At 42.1% G+C, this 21,247-nt stretch overlaps 1 protein-coding gene across 7 annotated transcripts in view; it reads left to right on the forward strand.

Moving 5' to 3' along the window:
- NCAM1 (neural cell adhesion molecule 1) overlaps positions 1–21,247 on the forward strand; it is a 159,880-nt gene that overhangs the window by 75,719 nt on the left and 62,914 nt on the right. For all 7 annotated transcript variants that reach the window (XM_052786601.1, XM_052786595.1, XM_052786596.1 and 4 more), the window contains exons 2-4: positions 18,363–18,437; positions 19,781–19,999; positions 20,738–20,881. In XM_052786601.1, the coding sequence (XP_052642561.1) occupies positions 18,363–18,437; positions 19,781–19,999; positions 20,738–20,881 (438 nt within the window). The remainder of the gene's footprint in view (positions 1–18,362; positions 18,438–19,780; positions 20,000–20,737; positions 20,882–21,247) is intronic.

The following is a 21,247-nucleotide window of genomic DNA, read 5'->3' on the forward strand; positions in this document are numbered from 1 at the left end:
GTGTCAGCAGGCAGGGCGAGCTCCTCTGACAACCCAGTGCTTATATCAGTACCTGAGTAGATGCTGAATCCTTCTGCACCCAGTTCTAGCTGCACATATTTAGGGCTGCTTTTAGATATATAAAAACTGGGTGCATAATTGAGATTCCACAGCCTTGATGCCAGAAGGCCTCAGAAATTCACCTTGTTCCTCTACACTGCAGCCATAAACCAAGACATCCTGCTGGTACTGTTTCAGTTAGGCTTTTGTTAGCTTTTTTTTTTTTCTGTTACAGGGTGGATGCAGATTTGGATTGGAGAATTCAGACAGCTGGAAATAGACTTGTGTTGGCTGTTATTTATTGCTCTGTACTTACTTTCCTATTCCCCCATCTCCTTCTCAAAAAAGTAATCCAAATACGTTTAATTTATTTTTTAAGACTATTTTTGAGAAAGCTATGAGATGGTAAAGGACGGTGTTTTGGAAAGTATTTTTGGTACTCCTTTTAGACAAAGTTTTTTCTTCTAAACAGTCGCAGCAGTCAAGTTACCTGCTTGGTGATGCTTCCTCAGGTCTTTGAGAAATGGCCGACCTGCAGTGAAAGAGCATAAGTGGCGGATTCTTGCAAATAGCAGTTCTGTTTGTATCTCTGTTGCATGGCTTCAGGCTTCTTGTTTGCAGTCCTGCCTGCTGTGTTTGTATAAAGGGATGAGTCTAGTTTTCTTTATCTCCTTTACTCTACCTGCTTCAGCTTGCTGCAACCACAGTGACCACAGTGACTCTCTCCTCCTAAATACACAGTGCCCTGTCAGTCTGCTTTATTGGGCTATTGTTAGAATCATTACACCAAGGCAAAGTAGCATCCCAAGCTTTTGGGGAATTGTTTAATGGAGCTTGAAGGTGCTGAAAGCTGTTTAGATCCAGTTGATCCCAATGATTCTTTATCTGGGGGAGTAAAAGTTGGATTCTTGTCAGAGGTGTGGCAGAGGCAATGCTTTGTTCTGTGCTTGCTGTCATGAAAGCAATCAGTGTGACTCAGATTTATGGCCTGGGTCCCTTTTAAGAAGGGTTCAGGGCCATTTTCCTCTGATTTAAAGAAGTAGCTGATCACATAGGCATAGCTGCGGGATGTGAAAAATTCTTATCCAAGGGATTATTCTTCTGCAATTTCTTTTCCTAAAGCCATTCAGGAAGTGTAACAACCAAATGGTTTCATATTTGGATGGCTCTGTGTTTGGGTTCACTTCTCTTTGACTAATACCTGGGAAGGAAAACTCAAGAGCTTAGTTAACCTCTAACAACTGTTGGAGGTCTAGGCTGCTTCCTAATATATCTGTTCAAAGGGAGGCATATTGTTTCATGTGTGGATCCCCCACTGTAGTCTCCTAACCTATCTCAAATCTCTCTCCATTTTATTGAAAGCAGGCCTTTGTCTGCTGTGGGTCCTCTTGTACTGTGGTGGCAGTGAATTGTGTACATCTTGTGAAGGACTACTTGCTTTGCTGTGGCAGTTGTCCCAAGCATATCAATGACAGAAAGAGAAACTGTTGCTTTCAGTGTTTGCAGATGTTTGCACTGGATTCAAGCAAGAACAGGTAGACTAGTAGATGCTAGGATACTGTGGCTCCCGTAAAGAAGCTGTCACATGCCTAGCATGAGATTGCTGGAGTTGTGGGTAGCCCAGGAATTTGAATCATCTGAATTTGACCATAGACAAATAACTCTGTTACACTCGATCTCTTTATATATGTATATATATTACCTGTATTCTTAGGGGAACATCTTCTCCTAGCAATTTTTTTGTAAAGAATAGATGGTAGGCTTTCAAAAGCAGAAATGGTAGTGAGGTACTAATCTCACAAGAATTTCTTTGAAAGCTGTTCTCTGTTTTGTTCACTGATACTTATTTAGTTGCCATTCTGGTATTGGTCACAGCTCGTTCATATTGTAAATTCATAGCATGCTAGGTAACTGCTGTTTGTAGAGAGCCTGGACCTTCAGAGGGTTGCTGCAATAGCTCTTTGTAATTTTAGCACCTGATTGCTAGTTTGGGGAGAAAGAAATATGCTGCTACTGCCAGAAGGTTACCTGTGATAGAAGCGGCATGAGGATAGGGATTCCTACTACTGGAGGAACTCTGTTGCCTCAAAGGCAAATACTGTCCAAGTTCACCAACCGTATTCAAGTCAATAGTAGTGCATGTTGTATCAGAAAGAGCATTGAGAACTAGGAAGTTTAGCTATTAATGGGACTTAAAAGGTAAACAAATAGATGAAGTGCTCTCAGCTCTTGACAGACAGATAACTGTCTATCAAGAATCTTAAATGACCCCTAGTGCTAGAGTGAGGTGATCAAATGTTGAGTAGGATAGCTGTCTCCCCTTTCCCTCTCTGTTGCAAGTTTTACATCTTGTAGTATATGCAATCCTACTATTTTTTGTTTTCTTTATTTCCATTTTGTGTAGTTCTTTCCTTTTCTTGCTTTGTTATATTCCTTCTCGCTTCTCTTTAGTATTGCACATCTTTGTTTCCTATTTATCTAATCTCCTGACAGCACTATTACTGTAATATAGCCACGTCCCTATCTTTGTAATTCATTCAGCCCTAGAACACCATGAAGAGGCAGATAAAGACTGCTAAGGAAACCCGAGTATGCCTTGGCAGGTAAACACAGCATCATTACGTATCTATCCCAGCCGGTTTTAGAATTGGGTTTTCCTTTCCCCTAACCAGCTGTATGAGTACTGCTCTCTGGTCTGGACCGCACAGACTGTTGGGTTCTTCCTGTGAAATCAACAGGACATTCTCCTCAGGAACTTATTCACTGAAAGAATAAATATTCTGTACCTAAGAGAGGGTTTAGAGACTGTACTCAGATAGTATGAAGGTTTGAATGTCCCTTTATGCTCCTTCCTCAGATACCGGCATCCTTCCCCCTGCAGCCTGCCCTGGTTTCTCTTTAGGCCGGTGTTACTATGGCCTGTCATTTGAGAATATCCTGGTAACACATGATTTTGTGGAAGCACCACACAAATGCATAGGCCATAAATCTGCTGGCAGGAGCCAGAAAATGTGTCAGTAATATGCAGACCATTGAGCAAGGTTTCAGATGTGTATACTCTTTTGAAACACTGGAGTCAGAAAGGGTGGTGTGATACCATAAAGGTGACTTTGTGGTATGTAAACAGGATAGCCGCAGTCAGCACTAAGTGCTAAAAAAAGTTACATTTGTCTCCATCCTAGGAAGGTCAGAAGGACTTTATGTCTTGAAAGGGGGCATTTCCAGAGAGGTGTAAGAGAATTAGGTATTATCAAGTGAGTAGGAATGAGATGTCTTTGGACAGCTGTGCTGTCACTGTGCACTTTGCAGTCATTCTAAGTTGCGCACACAGCTCGTGGCACAGAGAACACTCGGTCAGTGCTCACTCAGAGATATCAAAAGTGATATGAAAAATAAGTGTTTTTCACTACAGAAGGTGTCATGCTTCTCTGCTGAGACACACAACTGAATTGATGAACACTGTATTGTTTCTCCTTGAGGGCATCTGATCATGATGTGCTATATCCTTCCTCCCAAATCTCCAGCCCCACAGACATTAAACCACTTTGGCATTGTGTTGTGAGTACTGTCTCAGTTTGTGCTTCTGCCTGATCTGGCTGTAGGCACAGATGGGGTTTCATTGCCAAGTTCAAGTTTTATTTTGCCTTTTTTTCACTCCTGTCTGTAGTATTTTTCTCAGTGGCCAAAAGACTGAAAATCCTGCCATATTTAGAGTGAGCTTTTGGGTGTGTGGAGTCATGTCTCTGCACTAACCTGAGACTTGAAGTGTTAATAAGCAGAGACAGATCAGATTAGAAATGAAATGTGGGTCAGTAAGCGTTTTAGTTTGTAATATTATTATGCTGAGAGAATGTTAAGAGTGAACATGGGGAGGGAACCTGAGACAATTCCTCTCCCCATTTTTCATCACTCTAAAGCTGAGGTATGTGGTCAACAGGTGTTGATTTAAGGTTAATGGAGAAAAGACAGATAATTCATGTAAAGTCTACCAGCGTTTGTCACCGAGGTTAGTTTTCTACAGATACCCACCAAAGAGTAACTTCCCGTGTGGATTTTCCAAAAGCATTGACAAATATTTGTATAACAAAGATGGCAGCTGGATAAAGCAGAGAAGCCAGACCTTTGGTTTTCAGCCCTGAGTCTTGTTGAGAAGATAGACAAAGAAGCTGTGTCAGAGAAAGGTGAAGAATTCTGCTGATACTGGCTTAGCTGGGTGCCAGGTTGCAGTTGGTATCTCTTGTCTTTGCTTGAGATGGGCTGTCCCGAAGCTGGAGGGATTGCATCTTTTCCAAAAGCAAGTACAAAGATAGGAAATTGTTCTGGCAAGAGCCTCTCCAGAAATGCGGAGAGAGGGGCAGACTACCTTCCATGTGCAAGTGTGTCCTGCTGTACATTCCTGCCCACTTTTCACCTATGGAGAAATGGTAGGTTTGTCATGTAGCATGTGCTGAACATGGTAACAATTCATGCTGTGAAGTCGAAAGGATTTAGGTCCTTATTTAGTTCTGAAGCTCAAATCAGAACCTTGAGGGTCAGTGGCAAAGTGGTGGAAGGCTAAAGGAGTAATCGTTTTATAGGAAAGGAAGGATGTGGGGGGATGAACTCACATTTAGCCTAGAGAGCCATAATAGATATAACCCCATAGTAATTTTGCATTAATGTAAATCTGTAGTTAAGTGTATTTAGTGTTCCGAGACATTCCATTTGCATGGCCCCAGATAGATCTTCAAGAGCAGTGTGTGCATTAGCCTTCCAGCTTCTTATGTGGAAGGGTGACTGCAGCTCACTGCAGTTCATTCACACTCTGCTTCACTTGAGTCCTTTTGAATTTAGACAGATATAGAACCAATACCCAGCAATTAACACACTTTCCTCTGCTTAAAGTGGCATGTTATTTACTTAACAGGTAAAGCCTGCTGTTAGCCTCAATCTTAGCCCAGCAGGGAGACATCCTCCCTGCCTGTTACAAAATCATGGCTTAATTTGAGCTCATTTCTTTTGTTGAAATGCAAAACTAATTATATTTAACTACAGATGAACAGGAAGTTGCATTAGCAGAGTTTTTCCAAATCAATGGGGAGTTATTCAGCATTATTTGGGGGCTGGGAAACTTTGTAACCAGATAAAAGATACGGGGGAGGGCAGAGCTATAAAAAGTGTTATTGTGTGATTATGAAGAGGCCTTTTAATGCAGTTATTATGTGATGCTAAAAAGGCCTTTATTGCTTGAAGTTGGAAGCGGAATACAAATGGGCTCACAGTGTCTATTAAGTGAAGAGTGGAAAAAATAGTCTCCATTTCCCTGAACTGCAAAGCAAAAATAACGATTAAGTAGTGATTAAAATCCGTGGCAGTGCTGGGTTTGTTAGTTTGATCATATACTGAGCAATAAAGTTTAGCAAATAGGGAGCAATTGCTTGTGTAATTTAAGGCATAGTTCATTGTTATAATGAACCTGTTTATCCAGGTTATGATGTCAGCAAATTGTTCTGCTGATAAAGGCTGGTTGAAACAATTAGGGTTGAATTCTCCCTGGTGTAAAAATAAGTACAAATGAGCTTGATGTGAATAATTCAGAGGAGCATTTCTTCTCAGACGATAGCTGATTTCCAGAAGTTATCTTCAGTTTCCCTGGCTGAAGGCTGCTGGACAAACACAGCTGGGCTCTTTTGTGCCTGATTTCACACCGGGGTCTGCCTCCCAGCCCTTTGTTAACTCAGTTTGTAGGAGAAAGCCTTAACGTTGTTTGCAAACACATTCAGAACAAAAACCAGGGCAGGTTCCAGACTGGAGCAGTCCCACAGCCTATCCACCACCTAACATGAATCTCTTATCTTGGCTTTTACAAAGAACCACCACCAGAAGAAAACACAAGAGATTGAAAAAAAGCCAGGTATAATTTTGCTTCTCAACATCTATGGCAGAATAGAAATGTGAGATTTATTAGAGTATGTTTCATGCCTTTAATAACTACAAGATGGTTGCTTGCTCCACCTAGTGATTAACAATCAGAAGTCTTTCTGCAGGGAGTGATTGCTGACAATGTAAGCAAAGACACGGCAGTCAGACATTACTTTAAGGTTTTTATAGCCATTTCTTAGAATAGTACAGTATCTTGGATTCCCTTGTGCTAGGCACATTATAAATGCAAAACAAATGCTGTGGTTGCTGCCTAAAGACAAAGGATGAGAAGACACGGATGCGTGCAGGCAGATTGACTTCCACTAGGAAGTTCTGAGGAGGAGTTGGCCTGGAGCACTTGTACTCAGTTCTCTAGTCCAGCAGGTTCCCCTTGGTGTGTTTCTGCATATATGAGCACTAGGAGTTTCCTAGCCCAGTGGAAACTGGAGCAAAATAGCACTTGAGGCTGCAGTTACATTTTGATCATTTTACTTTAGCCCTCAGCAAGGAGAGCGTTCTCATGTGAAGGTGGGGCAGAAAAAGGCAATGGGGTTACCTAATCCATGCATGACAACTGTGACAGCTTCTAATCGCTCAGGCTGAAGTGCAGATATCACTAGCCAGACCCAGGCAGGTAATTTGTGCCTCCCTTAAATGGATGAGGGTGTTGAGCTGCCTAGGAACGCCGAGGTCTCTTTTCCTGCTTGTGAACACGTGGTATCTTACAGGCAGCAGCAGAAGCAGCATCTGAATAACTTGGGTTTGGTATATTAAGCTGTAAGTATGTGGCAGGTGATGTGGCATTCTGCCCTGCAAGTGCCTGGCTGGCACATCGTTATGCTGCTCCAAGGGCAGGGTAGGGCTGCAGCATGAGTCCACGTGGCTCTGCACTGTCAGTGAACTCCAGGGAAGAAATGAATGGGCTAGCGCTTTCCCTGGTGCAGATGACTTTTCCGTTGTGATGCTCTAAATCGGATGAGCTCAAGGTGTGTCCTTTTTTTTTTTGGTCTGTGACTGTTCCTTTTTCACCATCACAGGAAAGAACGAAGTTCTGCTTTTGTGCTGAGCACCTATCTCCAAAAGATCTATTGTACTTCCTTTCTTTAGGTGTGTGGCTTGCTTGCAAATGAGGCTGAGAGTCCTCTCCTTCTCCTTAATCAGTGTAACAAAGCTGATTTTGTAAAACTGCTTTGACAGAAAAGAATAGCCCACCCAGTGCAAGCAGAGAGGGCCCCAGTCTGGTCATACAGTTCCCCCGTTCAAAAAAATCAATACATTTTAAAAATCTTACTGCATTGAAGAGGTGAAAAAAAAGAAAAGAAAAGGGAAAAAAAGAAAGAGAGGTTTGATTCATTTGGCTGGGACATTATATCCTGGCTGTCACTGAGTATTTCTCTTGTAGTCAGTCTCATTGAAAATGCAAGTGTAACATCACTTTGCCTCTCTGACTTCAGCCAGGGCACTGGGCAGTGGTGCTGGAGAGAGTGCAAGGTCACGTCCGGAGCCCAACCTAGCAGGCAGTTAACGCTTCCCTTGTGAGGTGTTCCCATGTAATAGCAGTATCTTGTCAGCACAGATGAACTTACCATGCTTGTCACTGCCTCCTTGTTGCCATTCCCATCACCAAAGCTGCAAGCTGTCACTTCATTATAGTCATATGGGGAGCTTCTCAAAATGTCCTTGCACTGACAGGACACCATATATGTGCAAGTGGAAATTGCTTCTTTTCTGTGCTGACATCATCTTACAAGAAAGGGTGCTGATGTTTATGAAGCTGGAATACACAAATACTGGGTATGATCTTTTCAGAAAGATCTGTGGCATATTTTTTAGGTTGCTAGTCAATGTCGGAATACCAAAATTACTAGATTTTACTGTAGTGGGGAGCTACCAATAGAAAACATAGTAGCCACAATATATCTCTTGAGTTACATTTTCTGAGAATTTAAAGCTCTAGTTCTGCAAGAAGTGAAATTGATTATTGCAGCACGGTGTGTGCAAAAGCACCTGGATTATTTGGAAGCCTGAACATCTAAACTTGTCAAAAGCTGGGACTGTATGCTAGTCAGAAGGTATAGGGACTTGGATTGCTAAATGCCAAAATCGATTGTGTATCAAATTTCTTCAGAATGTGTTGCTGTTGGTTCCTTATATAGCAACGAAGATCTTGCAGCAGAACTTCTGTTGTATGTGTCTGGCAAATATGACTGGGAGCTTTGTGAAAACACCAGTGTATTAGTGGCTTCCTTAAATACCATGCAGAAGAGTAGCAGACACTGAGCAGAGGACTCTGTATTAGAAAATAAAATGTGATTGTTAATGTTGACATAATTTCTGTCAACATTCAGATTGCAGGGAAATCAATTCATGGCGATATGGAGGAGAAAACTATACTTAGGGATATTACCCAAAGGCAAAAGGACAAAACAGCTGTTGTGTGTGCCTCAGAAGGCAGCCCTGCTTATCTAATCGTGCTACTAATAATGACAGACTAAAATTAAAAAAAAAATCACCTTTGTTAACTGTGTACCTATGTTTTTGTTTGGTTTTTTTTTAATACAAAGCTACTAAGTACTACTTAAAGACGTATTTGAAATTACCTGCATTAATGGTAGGAGAAGGAAAATGCAAAAAGATTTGTCTAAGTTGGCCTGAAACAATGCAATGCTGTTATCTTTTGTATTTCCACTACAGGCAACCTGCCGAGCCTAGTGATTTTTTACTGACGTTTGGTTCACTGGTAGGGTAAAACTTGGAGGAGGAACAATATTATTCATTATTTGAAATATTAACTGACAAACTGTTTTCACCTGACGTTTATCAGGATGCTGAGAAACTTTGAGAAGTAGAAGAGAAAGAGCATTTAGGAACCTATCTAGCTGTTACATTGAGAGCAAAATCATGTCTGTACTGTTAAGCAGTTGTGTATCTGACGTGCGGAAACAGACTCTACAATCAGTGAGATTGTAAAGTAGGTATGTTTATTCAGCGCTGGGCAGCACAGGGGTAGTCCCACCAAAGTCGTGCGCGCCTGACATGGCAACTTACTTAAAATTTAAACAGTCAAGTGTTACGTATACATAAGATTTTCTACTGCGCCTATACATATGCATGACCTATCCCCGCTTCATATTAAAATTAGTTCCAAGAAGCCATTTCCCTAAGTCCCTCCTAACTGAGTCTGCGCAATGCCTCCTTGTGGTGGTTGTAAAGATGAAGGCTGTATGTCTTCCTCGCAATGAACTCTTTACCCCTTGCTCCTGCACAGGCTCAGTTGCTCTTTGGCTTTTGTTCAAATCGCGTGGCCAATCTTGGCTGGTTCTTGGGGTTGACTCCTGCTTCTCATCAGGAACTATCCCTTGCTTCAGTTGGTTACAACAACATATACATTAATCATTGTCCCTCATCCCTTTGAGCTATGTCTATTGCCATTAAAACTCTATTACCAAGTTAGATAATCATTAAACCCTTACCTATATCTAAAATAAGTAACCATGCTGATATATTTCTCCTAAAATTTCTAGCCCCTCCATCTCATATCTGCAAACAAGAGAAAAGACCGGAAGATTGTACTGGTTTTAGTTCACCTACTGTGCTGCAGAATGACACTGAAACATAGGGGCAGTCTAAATGTCTCTTGCACAAAAATGCACATGGGCAGTGAGGTACGTAATAGCAGCTACTGATCATGGTGTCTGGTTTTCTAATGAAATGATAAAGGGCAGGCAGTGGATGTGCTTACTTTGGTCTTGTTTTGCAGAAGTTCAGAGCAGCCAGTAGCAGCTGTGAAGAAGGTAGGCAAGTAATTTTTCAGGTTCTGGACATTAAGAGGATTATTTGTGCCATTTGAGGTCTTGAGCAATTAAGAGGAGGAGGAAGTTTCTCTTATCTCCCCAAACTTAAGAGCTAATCATTCTTCTGGCCAGTTGGATAATTTAGAGATTGCAGTGCATATTTATGTCTTACCCGCCACTTCATAGATGCCTCTGATTTATAAGAGCTGTTTTCTAAGGATGCTGATGCCAGTGAGTAATTCTTGGTGACCTGGAAAGCACTGGCTGTATTTAGCAAACTATAGGGGTTTGACCTTTCCTAGAGATGGTTAATATAGGAAAAGTAAATAGCTTGATATGTGATGTGTACAGTACACATGGACATGGCAGTCCGTTTCAAGGAATCACATATTATATAGACACTCTTAGACCTTAGATGCAGCAGTGCTGGAGATAACTTGAGTAGTAGGTCAACAGCCTTGAATGTGTCAGATGTGCTTATCCTTCCAGTTTCATAAGCAAAATCAGAGTTTGAGCCAGGTCCAAATTCTGATAATCTTCACCTTATTGCCATGGTCCGAGCACATCACTCGTCCATATTTGTCTTTCCTGTTGTCTTTGTGCCATGGAGAAGATGCTTCTACTGTTTAGCATAGCTGGGGACTAGTCACTGATTGAAAGTGACTTGTCCAATACCACACAGGCAGTCTATGGAGGGACAGGATGTCCAAGATAAATCTTGAAAGCCTAGGCTGGTTCCATAACTGCAGGATCATGCATTCTCCCAGAATAAAGCCATCCTATGTGCCTCTCTGGCTCACTGTTGTCAATTTTGAATAGTTAAGTTGCTTTTACTTTTATAATCTGTATAGTTATGTATCCTTATTCTTAGCCATATGCTTCACATCATGAAGCTTGTTACCACATAGGAGAAGTCTCTCCTGTCTTGACTAAAGAAATGTGAACCTTTTCAGCAATGTGTTTCTTCTAGGTGGGTAAACAGATATGCCTTCCTGTAAGAGCTACTTGTGTATGAAAGGTCTTTTCCAACCTAAACGATTCTATGATTCTATGAAAGGAAACCCTGTTGTGCTTCAGCACTGCTGTGTGTTGTGGTTTAACCCCACCAGCCGGCAACTAAGCACCACAAAGCTGCTCACTCACTCCCCGCCAGTGACATGGGGGAGAGAATCAGAAGAGTAAAAGTGAGAAAACTTGTGGGTTGAAATGAAGACAGTGTAGTAAGTAAAGCAAAAGTCACGCACACAAGCAAAGCAAACCAAGGAATTCATTCACTCTTTCCCATCGTCAGGCAGGTGTTCAGCCATGTCCAGGAAAGCAGGGCTCCATCGCACATAACAGTTAATTGGGAACTCCGAACGTTCCCCCTCCGCCTCCTTCTTCTTCCCCCAGCTTTATATGCTGAGCATAATGTCATATGGTCTGGGATATCCCTTTGGTCAGTTGGGGTCAGCTGTCCCAGCTGTGTCCCCTCCCAGCTTCTAGTGCACCCCCAGCCTCCTCGCTGGCGGGGCAGGGTGAGGAGCAGAAAAGGCCTTGACTCTGTGTAAGCACTGCTCAGCAGTAAGGGAAACATCCCTGAGTTATCAACACTGTTTCCAGCACAAATCTAAAGCATAGCCCCATACAAGCTACTATGAAGAAAACGAACTGTGTCCCAGCCAAAAGCAGCACACTGTGTCACTGCAAATTAGGGAACTCCTCAGTATGTGACTTGTGCCTTTGAAGAAAGATTGAGTTTATGGAGTTGCTAATGTTGTAGCAAGCTTGGACAGAGCAACTTGGAGAAAAATAATGATGATGCCTGTTGAGATACTTTATGTGACCTTAACGTCCTAAATTACAAAGAGGTTGAGACAAATGCACAGATAATTCTATAAGGCCCTGCAAGAGTGCCCTTGATAGGATGGATGGGTTGCTATAGGAAATCTGCTATACCCAGCCCTCTATGTTTAGAGTGTAATGAAATTATTGGATACTGTTTTGGAAGCTGCTGCTGCTAAGGATCCCCCATTTCTGTCAGCTTAGCAGTAGGATCTAAGTGTAGCTTTGTGTTGGTGCAGAACACTCTCATAGTATCAGTATGTACATTTAAAGCTGTGCCTGTGTGTTTTCAGATACGTCCAATATAGGTATGCAGAGAGCATAAACTCTGTGGAGTGTCCCTGTTGGGTTGAAAGAATTAAAGAGGAAGTATTCCTTGCTTGGATGGAAGCTCTGTAATTCACCTTCTGTACAGGACACTAAATGAGCAGAACAGACAAAAGTAGCAGGTACCCTCAAAAGCACAGCATACTATAATAACTGCAATCTTCTATTCCAGGGCCAGCCTGGCACTGTTACTGATATTCTGCACTATTTCCCAAGCCAGCTTAATACTATAGCATGGCCTGCCAGTGACTGTCACCTTGTCACTGTTTAATAGCAGCGTTCAAGAAGACACTGACATTTTAAAAGACCAAATCAGTGTTTCTGACAGCAGCAGTTTGTTGAATGACACTGGCCTTATCCAGTTTTTCTGGGGTAAGGTAAATCAAGTGTAAAGGGTGTAGATTCATGTGTGTCAGCTCCCTCTGTTTTAGAATAAGCATTTGAGGGGAGGCCTTTTTTTGTTTGGTTTTACAGCTTGTCTGTTGAGGGAAGTAAATGAATGGTAGAGGAGAGATGAAAGCAGGGAAAGCATCTTAAAATAGAAGTACAGAGGTTGTCCCAGCAGTATGATAGTGACCCAGAACCATGGACATGTGAGCAAAGTACCACTGGAATACAAGCTTGTAGCATGTCATCTGCCACACAACTACCTATGTGCACCTTCTAAATCAGTCCTGTTTCCTAATGTGCAGTAGATCACTGAGTTCTGTTGGTTTTCTTCGAACTGTGTGAACAGAATACTGTATATTGCTGAGCCCTTTGAAAAGATGTGCTTGAGGGGCATCCCTGTTGTTTTGTACGCTGCACAGAGATAACATGTTTTAAATATGACAAAAGAGTATGTAACAGTGCCTATGGATTGTTAGTAGATAAACAAGGCAATAATGAAGTTACTGTGTTTAGTACTCTTGTGGTTTAACCCCAGCCAGCAACTAAGCACCACGCAGCCGCTCACTCACTCCCCCCCGCCCCGTGGGACGAGGAAGAGAATCGGGGGGGGGGGGGGGAAGTAAAACTCACGGGTTGTGATAAGAACAGTTTAATAGGACAGAAAGGAAAAAAATAATAATGATAATAATAATAATAATAATACAATTACAGTAATGATAATAAAAGAATTGGAATATACAAAACAAGTGTTGCACAGTGCAGTTGCTCACCACTTGCTGACTGATGCCCAGTTAGTTCCTGAGTAGTGATCCACCACCAGCCCCCACCCCCCAGCCAACTCCCCCCAGTTTATATACTGGGCATGATGTCACATGGTATGGAATGCCCCTTTCACCAGTTTGGGTCAGCTGTCCTGGCTGTGTCCCCTCCCAACTTCTTGTGCCCCTCCAGCCTTCTTGCTGGCTGGGCATGAGAAGCTGAAAAGTCCCTGACTTAGTAAAAACACTACTTAGCAACAACTGAAACCATCAGTGTGTTATCAACATTATTCTCATACTGAACCCAAAACACAACACTGTACCAGCTACTAGAAAGAAAATTAACCCTATCCCAGCTGAAACCAGGACAAGTACGGAGGCAGCAATCACACCACTTTTCTGCTTGTATCAGAAGTTTGTGTCATGTAACTTGCTCAAAAGTCAGCTCATGAAGTCTGGTTAGCAGGAAATATTTATCAATGAGAAGATTTCTCAGGTTAGTATGTTCTTGTAAAAGGGATTACCTAGGCCCTAAGCTGCCAGTGATGCAGATATAATTCTGTATGTTTCAGCAAACTCCTTCAAGAAAAGTCACAAGATACACAGTGTGCATCTGACCTACCTGATCCTCTCACAGAGTACTTCAGCATCTTGTTCCCAGTACTAGATTAACGAAACTGAAGTGTAGTGTGAAGTAGATTTGTTAATACTGGCTCTCTGGTTCCTGCTACTCATGAGGTCACAGTTTCTGTGTCATGGTAATTGCTAGGTTTGAAAAGTGCATTTCCAGTGTTAGTAATAATATCAGGAGGTTTCTTGTCTGCCTCCCTCATGTCATGGTTGAAGGGACTACCCTGACGTGCAGGGGCACTAGTGGTGTAGGAATCGCTGCCCCTCTGCATAACCTTTCCAGAAATTCTATTACTTAGGCCAGTAATTAGGAGATTTAATGGTAACTTTGCAGCTGGTGGAGCAGAGGGAGTACTGACTGAATGAGGCATAACCAAGGATGTCCTTCCTTCTCTCATTTCTAAGACTCCAAAAAGTTTTGCCTTCCTGTGTCCCACAGGTGGTTTCTAGGTTTCATTCTCTTGAAAACCTGCCCTTCTTAATGCATAGAAGGAGCTGAGCCCTTAGAAAAAAATGAGGGAAAATCTTGGGAGCTAGATGTTGTTGCCTTGGCTCAGATGTCTTGCCTGGCCCTTTTGGCTGCATTTACAGTAAGATGTTTCCTGGTTGTGTGATTTCCTCCTATTTGCATCTACTGTGGCACAGACATGCATAAAAAAGATGTAAGGTAGAGCACAAATGCTGAATTCTGGGGTGATGAAAAGTTCAATGCTTTACACAGAGCCTTTTTTTCTCATTTCTAGCTGTAACAGAAAGCACCTGAGAATAGAATGAAAGGCATTAATAACCCCAGCCTTTGCCACTGCCTTCCCAGCATGCAGCAACTCAAAAGTGTACAAGAGGCCCATTGGTGTATTTATATAGTGTAGTGTGGCAAAAAAAAGGAAAGAAAAAAAAAAGGGTATGAATTTATATTAGATCTCAATTAGCTCAAAGCCATTTTACCAGCACCCCACTGTGTGCTAGCAGTGCTTGGCTGAGAAGAAAATAAGTTGATGACTAGTCTAAATGCCCTTCCTTGGGCCGGTCTGGTTTTCCAAGGCAGTGCTGTGAGGGAATTCAATCACAATTTCATTGTGTTCCCAGTTGATAAAAAGTGCAGGGCTCAGGAGAGTGTCTTGGGCAGGCCAAGAGGGGCTGAAAGCTGCTTCTGAAAGCCTCTTGGCTAGGCAAGATATACAGCCATACATGCAAATGTTGGCCAGAACTAGAACACACAGTGCTCACGAGCTCTGGTTTCAATTGAATCTTGGCTGGGTTGTTTCTGTTTACTGCTGTATCCCATTTTTTTGAGATGGAATACTAGTGTCTATCAGTATAGCCTGCTAAAATCTGGTGAGAGTAAAACTAGAAAAGTGGCGTGGACCTTGCACTATTATTATCCTTTGCAGAGTTTACTTATGAAGAGAAATGCTGTGTCAGAATGGTTGTTGGCTAAAGAAATGTGCTCAGACACCTTATCAGAAAATCCTAATACTTAAAGTCCTTTTTAATGATGGCAGGCAGCACTCCTTCATTCTGTGTATAGCTGTATACTTAACGTCTAACACCCGCGGTCCATATGTCTGTTTCCCAAGTACTGTAAGGAATGTTGCCATTGGCACATACAAACAGGTTTTTATTTCTGAAGCAGTGCATGTTTCTTAAAAACTCAGGTGTGTTTGGCAGCTAAAACTAATGCCTCCTGTGGTCTGGAGGTAAAATTAGCTGCTCTGAGAGAAGGATTTTTGTGCACTACAGCATGAAAACACAGAGGTTGACGGACGAAGTATTTGCAGTAAAGTTGCTGAGAAGTGCTCTTGCTACATGGGGTAGAGGAATAGCTTGATTAAGATGACTCTTTTCTGCAAGCTAATGGCTGCAGTTTCAAAATAAAACCTATTCATTTTGGCCTCTTGAAATTCTTACTTGACCTGGACTTGTTAGGCCACAGAGCTGCTGCAGCATTAAGCCATAGCTGGAGGAAAGCCAGAATCCAATTACATTTTCTGCCTAATGGTTCATAATTTATACTATGAAGAAGGCAGTGATGTTGCCAGGGGAAAAGGGCATTGGGCATGCTTGGATATGCACTGTGGAAGGCTGATTGTAAACAAACATGAAAATGGGGAGGTATGCTTTCCCTTCTTACTTGTTTAGTACCAATGTAATTCAAATCAGAAAATAAGTAGCCATACTGGACTATATGCAACACAGAGCAGAAATCTGGTTAGCTTTCATCTTGGCTGTCTAACTTGCTTTGCTGTGATTGTTAATTCTCCCCTTACTGTACTAAACCACGATTGTTTTAATAAATTCAGCATGTTTGACTTTTTGCTTTTGGTTTCTGATGACACTTCCAAAATGGTATGTTCCTTCTCCTTTGTCTATTAAATGCTAATCAGTTTCACTTTCGTAAATAAATGAGGAAAAAATATGTTTGGGTTTTGGGGTTTTTTTTGGGGGGTGGGGGTGTGTGTGTCGTTTTTTTTTCAGTAGTGGGACTCCACATGTAGGCTCCTAAACTGTGCTTAGGTGTTGAGGTAGGAGACTTGCCCTACTTAGAGAGCTGCTCAGACAGGTTGGTTATTCTTGAACACCCTACTTTTAATTTAGATACCTAAATACGGATTCAAAAACTGAACTTTGGACTTCTGTTGTCAGTGTTGGCCTTTCTTTTTTTACTTTATTAGTGAAGGTGAGAAGGCTTTTACAGCAGCAATTACCAGAGCCTCTGAACTTTAACAAACATTTAACTGTTCACCCAGGAGCTCTAAATGTTCCTTAATAAATTGCTCTCATTTGGGTGAGACTAAGGATTCTTGGTTCTGTAAATTTAATTTCTAAATGGGAGCTATCACTTACATGCCGAAGATCCAAGATCTTAAAAGATCTCCAAGATCATAAAAGACAGTTTAATTGATAATTTGAAAACACTGTAAAAAGGTCCCATTATTAAAAGGTGTCTGTCTTCTGCTGATGCCCCCAGCTTCTGAAGCATTCATACTGGAAACTACTGTAATGTTATTCTGGAATATTTGCATCACTGCACATTGCTGCAGCTGCTGCCCAAAGATATTAATTGAGTTTGTAATATTGTCTATGCTCAAATCTACTTCCATTGTAATGTAGAAGGATAAATGTTTTAGATAGTACTGCAAAGCAGAAATCTGGTCTAGAGGAACTCAGAGTTCTGGATTTGAGACATTTAAGATTTCCACTCAGTCCATATAGCAGACACCTTCCCAGGAAGAGCACCCCAGAAATATGATTGCAAATGTAGAATTCAGATGTTGGAAAGATTTGTAGAAAAACAACAAAAATGAGCCTATAGAAGCAGGCTATTTAGTCCTCACTGCACTGAATCTAATAAACCTTTAGCCTTTTATTATATTTGGCTCTTTGTACTTGCAGTTCTGTTTGGGATTGAATTATATTAAAGTACTATAGTTGAGAGAAATTAGATTACCTAGAAATAAAACAGGCTGAATGCAGGAGCTAGAAGGACAACTTGTACTTCATTGAAAAGTACAAGGAAGGCGAGGGAGTACCCTCAGACAAGACACGTGAGTTAAAGATGTCTGAAGGGAGATTGAAAACATCTGGGAATCATTTTGATTTCTTTCAGCAACTGTATCCTCAAATATACTCTCTGGAACTATTATCTAACTTGGATTATTTTTAAATTATTCCTTCGAGGCTGTGCTGGATTCAGTTGTAGGGAGCACAGAAGGTACAATATCTTTCACTTCCAGGTTCCCTCAATTCCAGACAAGCATGTAGTAGATGCTTCACTCAGGTCCATGGAACATCTGCTCCGTCTCTGCTGCCAAAACACCTTCAGTCTCTTATTTAAAAATAAAATAAAATAAAACAAAAAATCAAGAAAACAACTAAAAAAAGCTAACAAAAACCCAAAGCACTGGTGATATGCCATGAGAAGACATTGGAAGAGACCAAAGTGTTGCTAATATTTTCACCTCTGCAGTAGGAGGGAGTTAGGTGAAATGTGCCCGGATGAACTTGGAAGCAAGTCTCAGCCAGTACTGTGAAGGCAGAAATCACAAACTGTCAATAGTCCTTGTCAGTATATACTGGAAGAAATTTCCTTCCTAATCCAGGTGTGCTCTGTCTGCCATTAACATCTCTGATTTGCTGGCTGTTTGGACTAGGTTTCTGACCGGAAGATCAGAGTTAGGAGATCAAGGACCCAGTGACTTCCATTCTGTGTTTCTGATGGTTGGTAACTGGGGCTTGTATGAATACAGTATCACATACAGCAACAAGTAGTCTCCAAAGCAAAGATAATTTGTATTTACTGCCAGGATACAACTTTGAGCCAGTTCCAGTTTGAATTCAGAGGAGTCCTTACAAGCTGTTTGATGTTCTGGTGCGCACACCAAGCGTGCTCCCTAGTAGTGCAGTGTGGTAGAGATTTGAATGTGAATCAGCCCTTTCTGTATCATTCCATGTGGTTTTATGAAGGGCTGGAAGCATCTCTGAATGTTAGCAACTTCTTTTGGGTTCTCAGGAGTCCATGGCACTGCACATTCAGATAAATACTGATAAAGAGCAACAGTTATGAAGCCAAGAATGCTTGACCCTATGCTCTTCCATTGGATGAGTAAAGGAGCCATGGGATTGGAAGGCTGGCAAAGCTTTTTTGCTGAAGACCACTCCTATTGTCTAATGATCTTTTGAATGCTCATTTCTTTTCCAGCCTCACTACAAGTGGACATTGTTCCAAGCCAGGGGGAGATCAGCGTTGGAGAATCTAAGTTCTTCTTATGTCAAGGTGAGTGATGGCTTATGGCATCAGTTGTCTCTATCTGGGCTTGCTGGGAAGGTCAATCAGTGTATTAACTTGGGGGTAAAAGCTCCAGTGCCAGGTCTAGCTGCAAGATCTCTTGCTCTTTCTTTCTCATATGCCCTTATGGTTTATAAGGCTGAGGAGCAAAGGCAACACATGCTGTTTACTGGAAACAGTAAATGCATTCTCTCTTGAGAGCTGGCAACAGAAAGCAGCTCCAGCAAACAGATTTTAAAATGAAAAAACAGGTACTGAAGTGTTGTCTCTAAGCTTGAGCAACAGCCACAACAGTGGCACCTTGCAACATTCCACAGCTCTTCGATCTTTTGAATTAAGCCTGTTGTTTTTCCAAGTTATTTCTCTAATCAACTGCTAACAGCAGTAATGGGAGTGCTAGGTGACTTGAGAGTTGTTACTTCTGCAACTACCGATTTTAATGCTGCTGAAAACTTGTATTTCTTGTGAGCCAATTTACTGTTTGTTCAGGCCACCAACTGCCCTGGGCTGCACGGACATTATAGCATCCTGAAGCATGACACAGAGCAAGTAGGTGCTGTAATGAACTCTGGGAGCAAAATGCTGTCAGAGGGCCACACTTCCTCAGGACCATACTGACTGGGACAAGTAATGAGGTCATCTGATCCAGGAGTGCTTAACTGCAAAGGAATTTGTTAATGCCAGTGCTTTAAAAATGAAAGTATGCTCTGAGCAAGTGCTGTTGTGATGATATTTGCATTCAGAAAACTGTGGGATCAATTAAAGCCCCTCCAATAATAGGAGTTTGTCCCAAATAACAAAGCCACACTGAGGAATGCAGAGATGTGAGCTGCAACAAAGAGACAGCCTGGAACCACTTCATAACAATTCTGATTCACACTGGATGTAGCAGGAGGTTTAAGCTGATCAATGCCAGAACTGCTGCTACACCAATGTCACCATTTTGGTGTGCAAAGTAGCCCAGCCTGCAAATACAGGTTTTTACTGAAAACATGAAGGAGCCGAAGCAAGAAGAGTTTTTCATTTCTTGGGCTGATCTGTGTAGTGGAGGGACTGGGACATGGGATCCCAGGATGCACAGAAGGCCATTCTGGGCTAAAATGAGTGTACCCCTTTAGATTATAAAACCAACCTAATATCGTTTTTGCAGGACAGCAGCTGACCATTCACAGTGCTGTGAGAGAGAATTTTCTTTGGTTGCTTCTCAAGTACCAGAAGCCCTTCCCCTGGGTCAGTCTTCCGCATAGCGCTACTGGTTGTATTTAATTTCCTCTGTGCAGATTTGTTGGGAATTCATTTCAATTTGCTCTGTTTTCTCTTATTGTCCCTAGTGGCAGGGGAGGCCAAATACAAAGACATTTCCTGGTTTTCCCCTAATGGTGAGAAGCTGACGCCGAACCAACAGCGCATCTCAGTGGTGCGAAATGATGACTTCTCCTCCACCCTCACCATCTACAACGCAAACATTGATGATGCTGGCATCTATAAATGTGTTGTCAGTAGCGTGGAGGAGGGAGACTCCGAGGCCACCGTCAATGTGAAAATTTTCCGTAAGAGAGCGGCTCCGAGGCTATTTTCTGGTCTACCTTGCACATGTATGAGGCAAGATTAGGGAGGCAACCATTTTACCTTCCTAGAAAAGGCTACTTTTAAAGGGGAAGCAGGAGGGTGAAAAGAAAGGGGATGTTAAGATGCAGGCTTCTCCTTTCTTGGTTTGGAGGGGTAGGTGGGAGCTAAGACCTCAGCCTGTCAGGGCATTACCAGTGTGTCTACTGCTTAAATTCTTCTGAAAGACAGGAAAGGAGGGGTAGAAGGAGAAAGTTCTGGTGCATCATAAATGTCTGGGAGGAGTAAGCAGAGAGAGCAGCTTTTGTGGATGACAGACATGCTATGAGATAAGACTAGTGTTCAGTAAAGAGAATCACACATTCAGAAGGGTTATAATAAGCCATCAGCAGAGCCATGATAGCAGCTCCTCCGCTTCCTGCCAGGAAGCTGAGCAGTTCCAAGTTCACATTTTCTCTTTGCAGTGTGGACAAATTGGTGAGCTAGGTAGAGTATTGATTTGGCGCACTGATATGCCTGGGAGACAGGGCTGGAAAATGGGGTTTCTGTGTTGCAGTGTAGTGCATTGAGTCAGGCACACCTTTATCGTCCACTTGGGAACAAGAAGATTTCTGGAGAAAATGTCCTCTGGAGTTTCTTTGCTTTCCTCAGGCTTGAGTCAGGAGCACAGCTTGAGGTGTGCTGAGAAAGCTGCAGTGACTTTCTCCTTCCATTGTTTTCAGAAAAGCTGATGTTCAAGAATGCTCCCACTCCTCAGGAATTCAAGGAAGGGGATGATGCTGTGATTGTGTGTGATGTGGTCAGCTCACTGCCTCCTACCATCATCTGGAAGCACAAGGGCAGGGATGTTATCCTAAAAAAAGATGGTAAGGCACAAGAGATGTCTTGGTGCTTGTCCATTCAGGGGTCAAATGTCCATCTCTCATCAGGGCTCAAATCAGGTTCATACAAGGGTTTCAGAAGAACAAAACGGTGGTGGTCACAAGGGAGGAGAGAAGCAATTTGTACCTAACACTAGGTCTTAGGATGTGAATTTAGTTATTCAAGGTGCTGTTTGGCAGTGGTAGGGCAGTAATGTTTCCACAGAAATGGCCATCAGGCTTTGACACTGGAATAGGCCAAGGAATGCTAGAAAAATATTTTGGGTAAAAGAAATGCCATCAGACAGAAAAGCTGCGTGTTATGACACACTCCAGTCTTCCTAAGGAAAAGGGGCTAAAAGCTTCTTGCAA

The sequence above is a fragment of the Harpia harpyja genome, chromosome 4 (assembly GCF_026419915.1).
Source record: "Harpia harpyja isolate bHarHar1 chromosome 4, bHarHar1 primary haplotype, whole genome shotgun sequence".
Taxonomy (NCBI): Eukaryota; Metazoa; Chordata; class Aves; order Accipitriformes; family Accipitridae; genus Harpia; species Harpia harpyja.